The 16,161-nt window shown below is 35.5% G+C and overlaps 1 protein-coding gene across 1 annotated transcript in view; it reads right to left on the bottom strand.

Annotated features, from left to right (window-relative positions):
- Window positions 1–16,161, bottom strand: part of DYNC2H1 (dynein cytoplasmic 2 heavy chain 1) — a 400,170-nt gene that overhangs the window by 91,842 nt on the left and 292,167 nt on the right. The window contains exon 83 of the mRNA XM_082626481.1: window positions 8,136–8,252. Within this exon, the coding sequence (XP_082482607.1) occupies window positions 8,136–8,252 (117 nt within the window). The remainder of the gene's footprint in view (window positions 1–8,135; window positions 8,253–16,161) is intronic.

Below are 16,161 nucleotides of genomic sequence, written 5' to 3'. Positions count from 1 at the left end.
TATATATGGAATCATGCACTTTTGAAGGATATCTTTGACATTTTAAAGTTCATTTTGTCATTAAAAAGCTAAGTGTATACACAGAAAATCATTATATAATTATGGAGCTGCTGGGGAAGAAAAGATTATGGATATTTTAAAACTTAACTATTAAGCAAGAAATATCTTTGGGGCAAGAAAAAAGCTAGTCTAATTTTGGTGCAATTTAGGTATTAATCCAGAATTTTGTGTTTTAATTAGAATAGTTTCCTAAGTGAGATAATGACTTTAGACATAAGTAAAATGGATGACACATGGAAGTACTACTCTTTCTGTTTCTTTGGGTTTTTTAAAAAAATAATAATTATTAATTTGAGCTTTTTGAAAATGGTTCTCTCTCAGAAAGAATTTTTGTCACTAAAGGAAACTTAAGCAATGACTAGGCTAGAGATTAGCAAGTTTTTCTGTAAAGGTTCAGATAGTAAATATGTCAGACTTTGTGGGCCATAAGGTCTTTGTCATAACAGCTCAACTCTGGCTGTTGTAGTGTAAAATAGCCACAGACAATGTATAAACAAACAGGCATGGCTGGCTTTCAATAAAACTGTATTTATAGAAATTGGCGGCAGGTCACATTTGGCCCATGAGCTGTAGGTTGCAAACCTCTCAAGTACACTACCACTTATGCAAAACATTGTGAAGATTCATATATTGGTCTAGATAACATCAGAGTCCTATCCAGATCTGTAATTCAATGAAATTAGTAAGATGTGAATTATAGTTTCTATGTGTATATTTACCCATGACTTATAAAACAGTAATCAAAAATTGGACAGACGTATTATTTTTCCATGTCATACGATCATGTCTTTGTCCAAGATATGTTTTCTATGATAAGAAAACTATTAAAAGACTCAACAATCATTTTAAAAAGCAAGAAAGGAAATCAGAAATATTAGAAACAAAGGTATAGTGGCTCTATGAGTTATAGAAAAGGGGGTAATATCTTCACTTCCATGTGGTAGAAATTTTACTTTTGCCCTCCAGTAACCCTTCAATTCCTCGTTAGCTAATAATTTTCTAATATCTCTCTGGGAAGAAACAAACTTTCTGAAGTCTAAGTCCATATGGTTCTGGTGAAGTTGATTCAACTCAATTCTAGAAGCTATCAATAGTATGTGACTTAGAGTTTAACTAATCAAAGCATTCCACTGTCCTAACCATAGTCAGGACATTCCATGTCCTGCCCACAGATGGGCAAAGTACCAAACAGAGATAACAAAATGAAATAAGAATCTTGTCTGGGTCTTCTAATAAAGAGATACCTGTTTCTTTCCACTAGACCTGACCTTAAGAGATAATAAGGTAGAGAACAGGTGTAGTCATTTTGTGACAATAAAGAGAGAGACTGTATGAAAAATAGAGCATACACACATACACACACATATATCATTATCATATCAGTTTCAGTGCATCAGATCTTTCAGAATATATGTACCATATATATTACAATAAGTATACATACATATACATATATATATATATATATATATATATATATATATATATATATGTATGTATGTATATATTACTGGGTCCTGATGACATCCTTTCAAGTTCCTTATAACAAGCTGTGACTGAAACCAATTTAACACTTTTTTCAGTTATGGGCACCATAAATTCCCCTTTTTTGGCCTTAGCCAGTTTGAACTGGGTTTTCCATCAGTTGCAATCCAAAGATTGTTAACTGATTAATTCAAGTTCAACAGACTCCTGTCTTGAGCATTCATAATCAGAGAAGTCAAAAGTTTGACATATCTGCATTAAATTATATCTCTTCAGAAGTGGATTTCTGATAAGCTTGTGGAAAGGAGATAGAAGAGAAAGGAAGAAAAAAGGTAAGAAAATAGAAGTATGAGTGTGGTGACTTCAAAGAGTTGAAAGAACTATAGAATTTCTCTGGCAGCCTATTTCCTAGGAGAGCTGGTTGTTTTATCAATTCTAGTTATTAGTGAACAAACAGAGCTTATATTTCTAAACCAGGTAACTATTTCTTTTCATACCAAGTTATTGGGTAGATCAAAGGAAACCAATGCAGTTATGTTTTAATGTTCATTTCATTTAGTTCAGTTACAGTGAGGAATATTACTTAATTGAGCAAGCAGAGCTCAACCAGGAAAGTGTGTGCTAATTACCCAATACATTGTTCAAATCAAAAGTGTTGAAAGGGGCTTCCCTGGTGGCGCAGTGGTTGAGAGTCTGCCTGCCAATGCAGGGGACACAGATTCGTGTCCTGGTCCGGGAAGATCCCACATGCCACGGAGTGGCTGGGCCCGTGAGCCATGGCCACTGAGCCTGTGCGTCCGGAGCCTGTGCTCCACAACGGGAGAGGCCACAACAGTGAGAGGCCTGCATACCGCAAAAAAAAAAAAAAAAAAAAGTGTTGAAGGAATGTTCGTTGCAGCTCTATTTACAATAGCCAGGACATGGAAGCAACCTAAGTGTCCATCGACAGATGAATGGATAAAGAAGGTGTGGCATATATATACAATGGAATATTATTCAGCCATAAAAAGAAACGAAATTGAGTTATTTGTAGTGAGGTGGATGGACAGAGTGTAGTAAGTCAGAAAGAGAAAAACAAATCCCGTATTCTAACACATATATATGGAATCCAAAAAAAAAAAAAAAAGGTTCCAAAGAACCCTGGGGCAGGACAGGAATAAAGACACATGTAGAGAATGGACTTGTGGACACGGGGAGGGGGAAGGGTAAGCAGGGACGAAGTGAGAGAGTGGCATGGACATATATACACTACCAAATGTAAAATAGATAGCTCGTGGGAAGCAGCCACATAGCACAGGGAGGTCAGCTCAGTGTTTTGTGTCCACCTAGAGGGGTGGGATAAGGCAGGTGACAGGGAGATGCAAGAGGGAGGAGATATGGGGATATATGTATATGTATAGCTGATTCACTTTGTTATACAGCAGAAACTAACACACCATTTTAAAGCAATTATACTCCAATAAAGATGCTGAAAATTTTAAAAAAATAAATAAAAATATCATTAAAAAAAAGTTGAAGTTGGGTATAACGTCTTAAGCTTCTTGAATTATCTGCCAGGTAGGCAAATATATTGTTTAACATGGGTTATCTATGTATGTACAATAAAATATCTAGGATACCACTAAAAAGTAGAAAAGATATATAACCTGTAAACTAAGAGAGCAATATATTAGAGAAAATAGTCAAAAGAAGACAAGAAAGGAGTAAAAAAAAAAAAAGTAGAAAAAATACAAAACATAACATATAATAATATAGTAAACCAGATTAATGTAAATAGACTAAATGTTCCACCTAAAGATCAAACAAAATCCAGCTATAGGCTCTTTATAAGATACACACATAAAAATTGATTTAAATGTTGAAAGTATGAAACAGGATATATCTAACAAATAGTAACTAAAAAAAAAGCTAATACAGATTTATTAATACCAGAAAAATAGGAAAAACATTATAAGAGTTAAAGAGAATTACTATGATAGTGGTTCAATATATCAAGAAGAGTTAGCATTCTGAACTTGTATAATTCAAAAATTGATAGAAAAAAACTATTATATATTATGATTTGTGAACAAAACATTTAAAAAACTTGATCTAAAGAATATAATTTGAGAATAGCAGTCAACAGAGTAGAATACACATCCTTTTCAAACATAATATGAAATTAATCAATTTTAAAGATATTTAAATTTTTAGTTCAAAAACATAAGAAAGTACTAGTCCTATTAATTGTTTATCCTGGCACTCTAGATTTAAATTTCATTTAATTTTATTTCAATGCATTCTTTTGAAATTAAGTTATTCTGAGTTTACAAGTGTAATTTAACAGATATACAAATCTACTTATGAACCTGAAGAAAGAAATAATAAAAATAGTTACTGGGTCAACCAGTTCAACTGTTGCTCAGAAAAAAAAAATCTGTCACCTAGTTTTGGCTCAACAAATTCTATCAGCCTAAAAGAGAGTTTTACATGTACCTTTTATCATATGGGAATTAATGGAAGTTCTCAAGCTATATAAAGGAGATGTAAATTGGTTAGAATGTCAGTAATTCTCATCAGTTATCAGCATCAACCAGATATTAAAAACTGCTTGGCGAGCTGGTATATAATAAAAAATCTAAAGCATGAACTGACCTTTTGAATGTATAGGTGCAGAATGTTAAATGACATTAGATTTTTCATGTGTTATACTTTTTAGCATTTTGATTTTTAAATTATTGTTTTACAAAGTACTAAGTTTTCCAGTGGAAATCCCAAGAGAAATGTCACAAAATACGGGATGTTACTAATTATGCATCTAAACTATTTAAAAGATGATATAATAACATATGAATGAACAGTTAACACAAAATAATGTTAAAAATTATAATTACACATTGGTATATATTATATATTTCCCTGAAAAAGATATAATCACTAATACAGTCACTAAAATTTTTGACAATTTAACCTTCAAGCATGAAAGGTTAAATTAATAAAATATCTTGAATGTGGCAACGTCATCAATACTACTAGGGCTTGTTATACTAAACTTTAAAAATCTACAAATCTTTAAAGAAATAAGAAAGATACAAAAGACTTAATCCATAAAGAGTTTATGTTTGACAAATAGTGTTCCATCTATTTTTTTATTAGATCCATACAATCGTCCTTTGAAGACTGGTTTTACTTTTGAAATATCTTTGACTCTTACTTTATATTCACATTTTCACCATATTCAATAAGGTTCCCACGATTTTGCTCTTAGAACATTGTAACTTCCTCTAAATTGGTTTTCAGGCCTCTAGTATCCACTGCTTACACCATCATCAGTTTTGCCTTTATAAAACACGGATCTTTACATATCACCTTCCCACCTTCTTATTAGCATTGCATCCCCACTGCCTACAGGATAAATTATAATCACTCCTCATGACATTAAACCCTTTCCAACCTGGTCCTACTAAAGTTTTTTGCTCTTATGTCTAGCCATTCTATTCAAAGCATTCTTTACTCCAGTCAGGTTAGAATAACAAACATGGCAGACTTTTCTCTCTCTCTGAAATACCATATACTCTTTTTTAACTAGAGAATTTCTTGCTCATCATGTAACCTCTTTTTTTTAATCTAAAGCCTTTAAAAAATATTTATTTATGTATTTATTTATGTATGTATGTATGTATGTATGTATGTATGTATGTATGTATTTATTTATTTATATTTTTGGCTGAGTTGGGTCTCCGTTGTGGCATGCGGGATCTTCATCACGGCATGTGGCATCTTTTTGTTGTGGTGCGCAGGCTCTTCGTTGTAGCATATGGGCTTCTCTCTAGTTGTGGCATGCAGGTTTTCTCTCTCTAGTTGTGGCATGCGAGCTCCAGAGTATGTGGGCTCTGTAGTGTGCGGCATGCGAGCTCTCTAGTTGAGGTGCATGGATTTAGCTTCCCTGCCGCATGTGGGATCTTAGTTCCCCAACCAAGGATCGAACCTGCATCCCCTGCATTGGAAGGCGGATTTTTTACCACCAGCCCACCAGGGAAGTCCCTCTAAAGAATTTCTTACTCATAATGTAACCTCCTCTGACTTCCTCTTAGCAGAATTTAACACTCCCTAATTTGGGTTCCCAAAGACCATTGTAATACCTATATTTTTGTGTATTGTTATCATCTTTTAATAAGTCATAGCAGCTAGCACAGTGACAAGCATATAGCAGACATATCAATAGATATTTGATGAATGAAATAAATGAACAAGTGAATGCAGAGAAAATATTATTACTCCTTTTTTATAAAAGAAAAACTTTTTTAAAAGTTCAGAAGTGATAAAAATAATTATGGAAAAATTCTAAAACAGAAATGTGGCATTAGTTTGTTTTATTTGAAATATTTATATGCATAAATTTTAAAGCTACCCCAAAATAAGAGAATTCCTATTCCTAAGTGCCATATCTTAACTTGCTTAGTTTAAAATGTAACTTTTATGGTTATGTGATTTATAAGTTTGTACTATAGAAGCATGAAGAGGGAAATGAGTAACAGCTGAGAGGCTTCTGGAAGATGCTGGAACTTTGCCCATTACTGGTTTAGCATAGCTAGGAGATTCCGGGAGAAGGAAATTGCATTTGGAAAGTCCTCACAGACAGAATCACTGAGAGCTGCCTTACTATGGAAGAGGCTTACAAGTCAGTTTGGATATGGAGCCATGTTGTGAAAAATGATTTTCTTTAGGAAAATTAATGTGATGATGACCTGAGATATGACTTGGAGGAAATATATATTATAAGGAGAGTCAAATTTGGTCTTTTCTGCAATAATCCATATGAGGAAGAACAGAAGTCTACATTATGGCAATGGCTTCAGGAAGGAAATGGGAGAGATAAAGAACAAAACATTATAACAGGATGAAGTGTAAGATATTTGATAGATTAATTTGACTACTATGAATATAATATATGATAACCTTTTAATGAATCTATATCTATCTTACAAATAAAAGTTAAAATGAAGTTTAAAAAGTTATGTTTGTTTCTGGACAAACTGGCAAACTATCTCCCACTTCTGAATCCTATCTTTGACAAAACAAGAAGATACTGAACACAGAAGATGGCACAAAAAGAATGGGAAACATCTGGGAGACAGAAAGGTTTGGGTACTTGTAAGTGGAGAATACGGTAACCTACAGCCGAGGGCTGGATGCCATGGCTGGAGCCAGGCTAGGAGAGTTCTTGGTTGCAAACTTATCTTTTCATATTGCCCTGGATGGAACACTGCCGACTATGTCAACATTTTAGGACTAAAAAATAGCAGTATCAAGCACCTGCCATAGACAGCATAGTACCTGATATTTCACAGCATGCAGCCCAGCTAATGTGGGGATCAAACTGAAACAGGTATAGCTGGGAAGGCTGGCTTTTGGAATTGCAAGGTCTCAGAGTATCAAATGAATAGACGCAAAACAAAACATAACAAAATCCACACCTGTATTTATTATGGTGAAATTTAAGCAGATCAGAGACAAAATATTCTAGAGGAAAAAAAAAAATGAGTTACAGAGAAATAAGAATCAGATTAACAGCAACTTTCCTCAATAAATTTGTGTAAACTGGGTTATTAATTTAAAGATAAGCAAAGGTTAGTTTAAGAAAAGAGAAAGTAAAGAATAACAACTTCAATATGAATTGACATGAAGAATGGAAATCAGGCCATGATTTCATAGTCAGGAATCTGTATAATTTGATTACTTATATGACCAGGCATAAGGGGAGAGCACGGGTTTGGGATGCCAAGGGATGTAGTATTTCTTTTCATTCTCTACCTCAAGCTAGCTATATAAAGCTTTTTCACTCTGATGGTCTAAATAAAGTGGCAATTCCAGTTAGTTGAGATCATTGTTTATTCGGACTCCTGACAATCACCAATTGTTGACACTGACTAAGTCAGAATAACTCGAAATTACAATAATATAAGGTTTGAGGATTTTGAATTTTTAGAGAGTTTTAACCTTTTTCATAGGTTCTTAAATAAGCTTAATTTGACTTCCCTTACTGAAGAAGGCTATCTGATATATAAGCATTTTTATAGTCTTACTAAACATATGAATTGTAAAATTATATATTTTTTAATTCCAGAAAGTAAGTCCTTATTCAATTAGAATAGTAATCATAATACTGTAATGGTTTTGCCTAGTGAGCAAGCAACCATCTATAATCTATAACTATTTTACAATATAGAAACAGGTCAACTCCAGTTGATGAATTGCTTTTCCTTAGCACTTGGATTCCTTTGAAAAATTTCACCTTTAACAGCAGTCACTGACTTTACAGAAAGAGGAAAGAGAAGACAAGGAGTGAGCAAAATATGTATCAGACATAGAGGACGTCATAGTACATTACCAGGATAAGATAAATTACACGGTAACACTGCTTCTTGGGCTGATCTACATCTATTACTTTTATTTCCTCCATCTTTTTCCAGGATACTATATACATTAACGGAAGATCCATGCAAAAATTTACCAACATATTTACCAACATGGACAATTTGGGGATAAAACTGGAAAAAAAAAATAGGGAGAAAAAAGGGAAAACAAAGGAAGAATAGTCCACTACTAACCTGGTTTAATTTCTTCCAGAGATTGAGGACAGGAGAAAGCTCATTAGACCAGATTTCTCTATCAAATTTGCTACCAGCTGTTACTGATCTGCCCAAGATCCTCAACTGTGAAATAACCTGAAAGAAGAAAATAACAAGTACCAATAAATGAACATAACTTCATTCAGAGGGAAAGCATAGATACAAAAATTGCCATATTTACTTATAAAGACCAAATATATATATTAAAAACAAGTTTTAATCCCATTTTCCCTGTTCAATTGGATTAATATTTTACTGATTTATTTCAGCAGTTAAAAGGCAAAAGAACTTAAATGGTGAGAGAAACCACTATAAATATTACATATTGTAATGGCTCTTCATTTGAAAAGCTACTTCTTTAGCCAGAAAGCTCTAACTATCCATTATTAATAACCTCTCTATTTGCTCATTTCTGAAATCAAAAATATTTTTCAGTTTGAATAATTTAAATTGCATAATTTCAAAATGCTAATAAATTAAAGATAAGTTTTTTGAAAAGATGAAATGAGTGGAAAGATAGTAAATAGCATAGCAAACTATAAAATCGTAAAACAATTTAAAGTAATTATTGGCTGGTAAAAAATAAAATAAATCTAAGTTTTAAGGTTCTATATCAATTTTAAGTTATTTCAATGTTTTTTCTAGACATGAGACTCAAATGAAAGAGGTATAGATTAATTAAAATCAGGCAAAGTAAATTCTTCTTTCCGATTTAGGGCTTTCACTTTTGTAACATTTTTATCAGCTTCTCTATCATCATTCTCAGCAAAATTAATTCACTCATATTTTCTTTTCTAAAACAGTGTTTAATGGCTTCAATTTCAATAATATCAATCAGTCTTCTTAATCATTTGCTAAGAATGATCCAGAATATTACTGAGTATTGTATACATGGTATTATAGATACTGGGGGAGATGTATAAAAATCAATGAGGTATGTACTGATGGTTCTTCATAAATATTTCAACTAAATATTAAAATTGTGCTATATCATTGCTTATCTGACATAAACAAAATAAATCCCCAAATCAAGACAATATGTTTTCCTAAGCTAGTATTTTAAACATCAACATTTGCAGTGTTGTCAACTACTTTTTTTGTTTTAGTTCTTGAGAGATGTAATTTGTTTTTCCTTTTTAAGAGATAGAGCTGTATTTAATATTTTGGGGGTTCTTACATTATTAAAGTTCAAATAAAATAAGGGCCATAAATATTTCAAAATAAATGCACTACATAATTGTTAAACATACAGAATCCTGCTGTTAAACTCAAGTTACTTCTAGAGCTTTTGATTGATTCTCTAATCTAGATAAAATTGTGGTGATTCAGTGTTCCACTTTCTTTGTTTTTCTGATAAATTATTTTCATTTGCTCTAGCTGAACCCTACAATGGCACCTAATTTATCAGCTGTGCTAGACCACAAAACATCACTAGTTGGTAGTCAGGAGAAGTGCTAACATTGGCTATCACTTATTTGTGTCTTAAATTTGTCAAAAATGACAGAGAACAAATAAGAATGCAAAGAGATATCTAAAGGAAAAATGGTTCAAATATTTTTTACACATGGTATTAAAAACTATTTTAAAAATAAAATGTTTAACAACCCAAAAAAGGTTGTTTTCTTCCCAGAAAAATAACATGCGAGGCTTGCTTTTCATAATAACACTATAATAATATATTATAAACTTTAATGAACAGAGAGTAATGAAAAGTGAGTTCAAATGCATAATAAAAATATTTTATAATGAGGATAGGGCTATAATTTGTAACAGTGGACCATCTTTTCTTTTTACAAAATCTGACATATTCATCTTTTTACAAAGCACAGATGATAAAATGTCTGCCCATTATACATGTTTTAAACCAATTAAAAATACTTTTAAAATGATATTCCTTTAAAATGGTGTCAAAGGGGAAGAAATTTCCCAACAAAAACATACATCACTTCTTCCATGTTCTAAGCATACTGAACAGCTTGCATTATGCCACTGGCATGCTTTGCAGCATCTATGAGGTTGGAGGGGAGCTGCAGAATATGCTGTCACCCCTATTCCATCTCTTCACATTCCAAAGAACAATGAGAGACATTTCAGGAATACCTATGCTTCTCCTGAACAATTGGTGTGATTTTATTGTAGCATACTATATCTTATATACAATTGTATTTTCCTTTTCTTTTGGAAGTTATAAAGCACACAGAAGAATTTCTGATCTAACAATAATAACTATATAGAACCTTAGAGCATGAGCTTTGCTGTTTGTTTTGTCTTCTTTTAGCATAAATTGTTTCCCTAGTTTTATTTTCTTTTCATTTCCTAATTTTCTCTTTGATTTCCTCAACTATTGATTTTACACTAATAGATCGTCTGTATTTTTGTAAGTCACATCCAGTATAATCCTTCCAGGAATGAGAAAGAATACAGATTTTAAAAATGAACGCTCATTCTCAAATTACAGATGAGAAATTGGATTGTCCAAAAAGTTAAGTAAATTACGTTTGAGGGGAGACCTATAAGATGGAGGAGGAGTAAGATGCGGAGATCACCTTCCTCTCCACAAATACATCAAAAATACATGTACATGTGAAACAATTCCTACAGAACACCTACTGAATGTTGGCAGAATACTTCAGACTTCCCAGAAGGCAAGAAACTCCCCCAGGTACTTAGGTAGGGCAAAAGTAAAAAAGGAAAAACAGAGACAAAATAATAGGGACGGGACCTGCACCAGTGGGAGGGAGCTGTGAAGGAGGAAAGGTTTCCACACATAGGAAGCCACTTCATGGGAGGAGATGGCGGGTAGCTAGGGCGGACTCTTTGGAGCCATGGAGGAGAGTGCAGCAACAGGGGTGCAGAGGGCAAAGCAGAGAGATTCCCACACAGAAGATCGGTGCTGACCAGCACTCACCAGCCTGAGAGGATTGTCTGCTCACCTGCCAGGGCGGGTGGGGGCTGGGAGCTGAGGCTCGGGCTTTGGAGATCAGATCCCAGAGAGAGGACTGGGGTTGGCTGTGTGAACACAGCCTGAAGGGGGCTAATGCACCAGAGAAAGCTGGAAGGGAGTCCGGAGGAAAGTCTGGACCTGCCTAGGAGGCAACAGACCACTATTTCAGGGTGTGCAAGGAGAGGGGATTCAGAGCACCACCTAAATGAGCTACAGAGATGGACGTGAACCATGGCTATAAATGCAGACACAAGAGACGGCATGAAACGCTAAGGCTGCTGCTGAAGCCGCCAAGAAGCCTGTGTGAAAGCACAGGTCACTATCCACACCTCCCCTCCAGGGAGCCTTTGCAGCCTGCTACTGCCAGGGTCCCCGGATCCAGGGACAGCTTCCCCGGGAGAACACACAGTGTGCCTCAGGCTGTTGCAAGGCTATGCCACCCTCTGCCACTGCAGGCTCACCCCGCATGCCATACCCCTCCCTCCACACAGCGTGAATGAGCCAGAGCCCCCTAATTGGCTGCTCCTTTAACCCCGTTCTATCTGTGCTGGAAACAGACATCCCCAGATGACCTACATGCAGAGGCGGGGCCACATCCAAAGCTGAACCCCAGGAGCTGTATGAACAAAGAAGACAAAGGGAAGTTTCTCCCAGCAGCCTCAGGAGCAGTGGATTAAATCTCCACAATCAACTTGATGTACCCTGCATCTGCGTAATACCTGAATAGACAAGGAACCATCCCAAAACTGAGGCAGTGGACTTTGGGATCAACTGTAGACTTGGGGTTTGCTTTCTGCATCTAATTTGTTTCTGGTTTTATGATTATCTTACTTTAGTATTCAGAGCTTAATATCATTGGTAGATTTGTTTATTGATTTGGTTGCTCTCTTAATATATATATATATATATATATATATATATATATATATATATATATATATATATATATTTTATCCGTTTTCTTTTTTGGTGAGTGTGTACATGTATGCTTCTTTGTGTGATTTTGTCTGTATAGCTTTGCTTTTACCATTTATCCTAGGGTTCTGTTTGTCTGCTTTTTGGGTTTTTTTTTGGCGGCACGCGGGCCTCTCACTGTTGTGGCCTCTCCTGCTGCAGAGCACAGGTTCCGGACGCGCAGGCTCAGTGGCCATGGCTCATGGGCCCAGCCGCTCTGCAGCATGTGGGATCCTCCGGGACCGGGGCACAAACCCGTGTCCCCTGCATTGGCAGGCGGACTCCCAACCACTGCACGACAAGGGTAGCCCATTTTGATTTTTTTTAGTATAGTTTTTAGCACTTGTTACCATTGGTCGATTTGTTTTTTGGTTTGCTTGCTCTCTTCTTTCTTTTATTTATTTTTTAAATTTTAATAATAATTATTTTTTTATTTTCTATTTAAATACCTTTATATTATTTCACTTTTTTCTTTCTTTCTTTATTTTTAAATTTTCTCCCTTTTCTTCTGAGCTGTGTGGCAGACAGGGTCTTGGTGCTCTGGCCAGGTGTCAGGCCTGAGCCTCTGATGTGGGAGAGCTGAGTGAAGGACATTGGTCCACCATAGACCTCACAGCACCATGTAATATCAAACAGTGAAAGCTCTACCAGAGATCTCACCTCAACACTAAGACCCGGCTCCACTCAACGACTAGGAAGCTACAGTGCTGGACACGCTATGCCAAGCAACCAGCAGGACAGGAACACAACCACACCCATTAGCAGAGAGGCAGCCTGAAATAATAAGGTCACAGACACCCCAAAACACACCACTGGATGTGGTACTCCTTGCCAGAAAGACAAAATCCAGCCTCATCCACCAGAACACAGGCACCACGTGCCTCCACCAGGAGGCCTACACAACCCACTGAACCAAACTTACCCACTGGGGGCAGACACCAAAATCAACGAGAACTATGAACGTGCAGGCTGTGAAAAGGAGACCCCAAACACAGTAGTTTAAGCAAAATGAGAAGACAGAAAAATACATAGCAGATGAAGAAGCAAGGTAAAAACCCATGAGAACAAACAAATGACGAGGAAATAGGCAGTCTACCTGAAAAAGAATTCAGAGGAATGATAATAAAGATGACCTAAAATCTTAGAAATAAAATGGACAAAATACAAGAAACATTTAACAAGGACCTAGAAGAAGTAAAGAGCAAACAAACAATGATGAACAACACAATAAATGAAATACAAATTCCCTAGAAGGAATCAATAGCAGAATAACAGACGCAGAACAATGGATAAGTGACCTGGAAGATAAAATAGTAGAAATGACTACTGCAGAGCAGAATAAAGAAAAAAGAATGAAAAGAATTGAGGATAGTCTCATAGACCTTTGGGACAACATTGAATGCAACAACATTCCAATTATACGGGTCCCAGAAGAAGAAGAGAAAAAGAAAGGGACTGAGAAAATATTTGAAGAGATTATAGTTGAAAATTTCCTGAACACAGGAAAGGAAATAGTCAAGTCAAGGAGGGCAGACAGTCCCATACAGGATAAATCCAAGGAGAAAATGCTAAGGCACATGTTAATCAAATAATCAAAAATTAAACACAAAGAAAAAATATTAAAAGCAGCAAGGGAAAAGCAACAAATAACATACAAGGGAATGCCCATAAGGTTAACAGCTGATCTTTCAGCAGAAACTCTGCAAGCCAGAAGGGAGTGGCAGGACACATTTCAAATGATGAAAGGGAAAAACCTACAACAAAGATTATTCTATCCAGCACTGATCTCGTTCAGATTCAACAAGGAAATGAAAACCTTTACAAACAAGCAAAGGCTAAGAGAATTCAGCACCACCAAACCAGCTTTACAACAAATGCTAAAGGAACTTCTCTAGGCAAGAAACACAACAGAAGGAAAAGACCTACAATAATAAAGCCAAAGCAATTAAGAAAATGGTAATAGGAACACACATATCAATAATTACCTTAATTGTAAATGGATTAAATGCTCCGACCAAAGACACAGACTGGCTGAATGGATACAAAAACAAGACCCATATATATGCTGTCTACAAGAGACCCACTTCAGACCTTCGGACACATACAGACTGACAGTGAGGGGATGAAAAAAGATATGCCATGCAAATGCAAATCAAAAGAAAGCTGGAGTAGCAATTCTCATATCAGATAAAATAGAGTTTAAAATAAAAACTATTACAGGAGACAAAGAAGGACACTACATAATGATCAAGGGATCAATCCAAGAAGAAGATATAACAATTGTAAATATTTATGCATCCAACATAGGAGCACCTCAATACATAAGACAAATGCTAACAGCCATAAAGGGGAAATTCACAGAGTAGGGGACTTTAACACCCCACTCTCACGAATGGACAGATCATCCAAAATGAAAATAAATAAGGAAACACAAACTTTAAATGATACATTAAACAAGATGGACTTAATTGATATTTATAGGAGATTCCATCCAAAAACAGAATACACTTTCTTCTCAAGTCCTCATGGAACATTCTCCAGGATAGATCATATCTTGGGTCACAAATTAAGCCTTGGTAACTTTGAGAAAATTGAAATCATATCAAGTATCTTTTCCAACCACAATGCTATGAGACTAGATGTCAACTACAGGAAAAGAGCTGTAAAAAATTAAAATAAATGAGGCTAAGCAATACAATACTAAAAAACCAAGAGATCACTGAATAAATCAAAAAGGAAATAAAAATATACCTAGAAACAAATGATAATAAAAGCACAATGACCCAAAACCTATGGGATGCATTAAAAGCAGTTCTAAGAGGGAAGTTTATAGAAATAAAATCCTACTTCAAGAAAAAAGAAATATCTTAAGTAAAAAACCTAACCTTGGGCCTCCCTGGTGGCGCAGTGGTTGGGAGTCCGCCTGCCGATGCAGGGGATGCGGGTTCGTGCCCCGGTCTGGGGGGATCCCATATGCCGCGGAGCGGCTGGGCCCGTGAGCCATGGCCGCTGGGCCTGCGCGTCCGGAGCCTGTGCTCCGCAGTGGGAGAGGCCACAGCAGTGAGAGGCCCGCATACCGCAAAAAGGAAAAAAAAAAAAAAAAAAAAAAAAAACCTAACCTTACACCTAAAGCAATTAGAGAAAGAAGAACAAAAAAACCCCAAAGTTATCAGAAGGAGAGAAATCATAAAGATCAGATCAGAAATAAATGAAAAAGAAATGAGGAAACAATAACAAAGATCAATAAAACTAAAAGCTGTTTTTTGAAAAGATAAACAAAATTGAAAATCCATTAGCCAGACTCATCAAGAAAAAAAGGGAGAAGACTCATATCAATAGAATTAGAAATGAAAAAGGTGAAGTAACAACAGACACTGCAGAAATACAAAAGGATCATGAGAGATTAATACAAGCAACTATAAGCCAATAAATTGGATAACATGGAGGAAATGGACAAATTTTTGGAAAAGCACAACCTCCCGACACTGAACCAGGAAGAAACAGAAAATATAAAAAGACCAATCAAAGCCCTGAAATTAAAACTGTGATTAAAAATCTTCCACAAAACCCCAGGACCAGATGGCTTCTCAGGCGAATTCTATAAAACATTTAGAGAAGAGCTAACACCTATCCTTCTCAAACTCTTCCAAAATATACTGGAGGGAGGAACACTCCCAAACTCATTCTACGAGGCCACCATCACCCTGATACCAAACCCAGACAAAGATGTCATAAAGAAAGAAAACTACAGGCCAATATCACTGATGAAACTAGATGCAAAAATCCACAACAAAATACTAGCAAACAGAATCCAAACGCAGATTAAAAGGATCATACACCATGATTAGGTGAGGTTTATCCCAGGAATGCAATGATACTTCAATATACACAAATCAATCAATGTAATACACCATATTAACAAATTGAAGAATAAAAACCATATAATCATCTCAATAGAGGCAGAACAAGCTTTCAACAAAATTCAACACCCATTTATGGTAAAAACCCTCCAGAAAATATGCATAGAGGGAACTTACCTCAATGTAATAAAGGTCATATATGAAAAACACACAGCCATGATTGGCCTCAATAGTGAAAAACTGCAAC

The sequence above is a fragment of the Mesoplodon mirus genome (assembly GCF_964341445.2).
Source record: "Mesoplodon mirus genome assembly, chromosome: 7".
NCBI classification, from domain to species: domain Eukaryota; kingdom Metazoa; phylum Chordata; class Mammalia; order Artiodactyla; family Ziphiidae; genus Mesoplodon; species Mesoplodon mirus.
The sequence above is the reverse complement of the archived record's forward strand: the minus strand, read 5'-3'. Positions and strand labels throughout refer to the sequence as shown.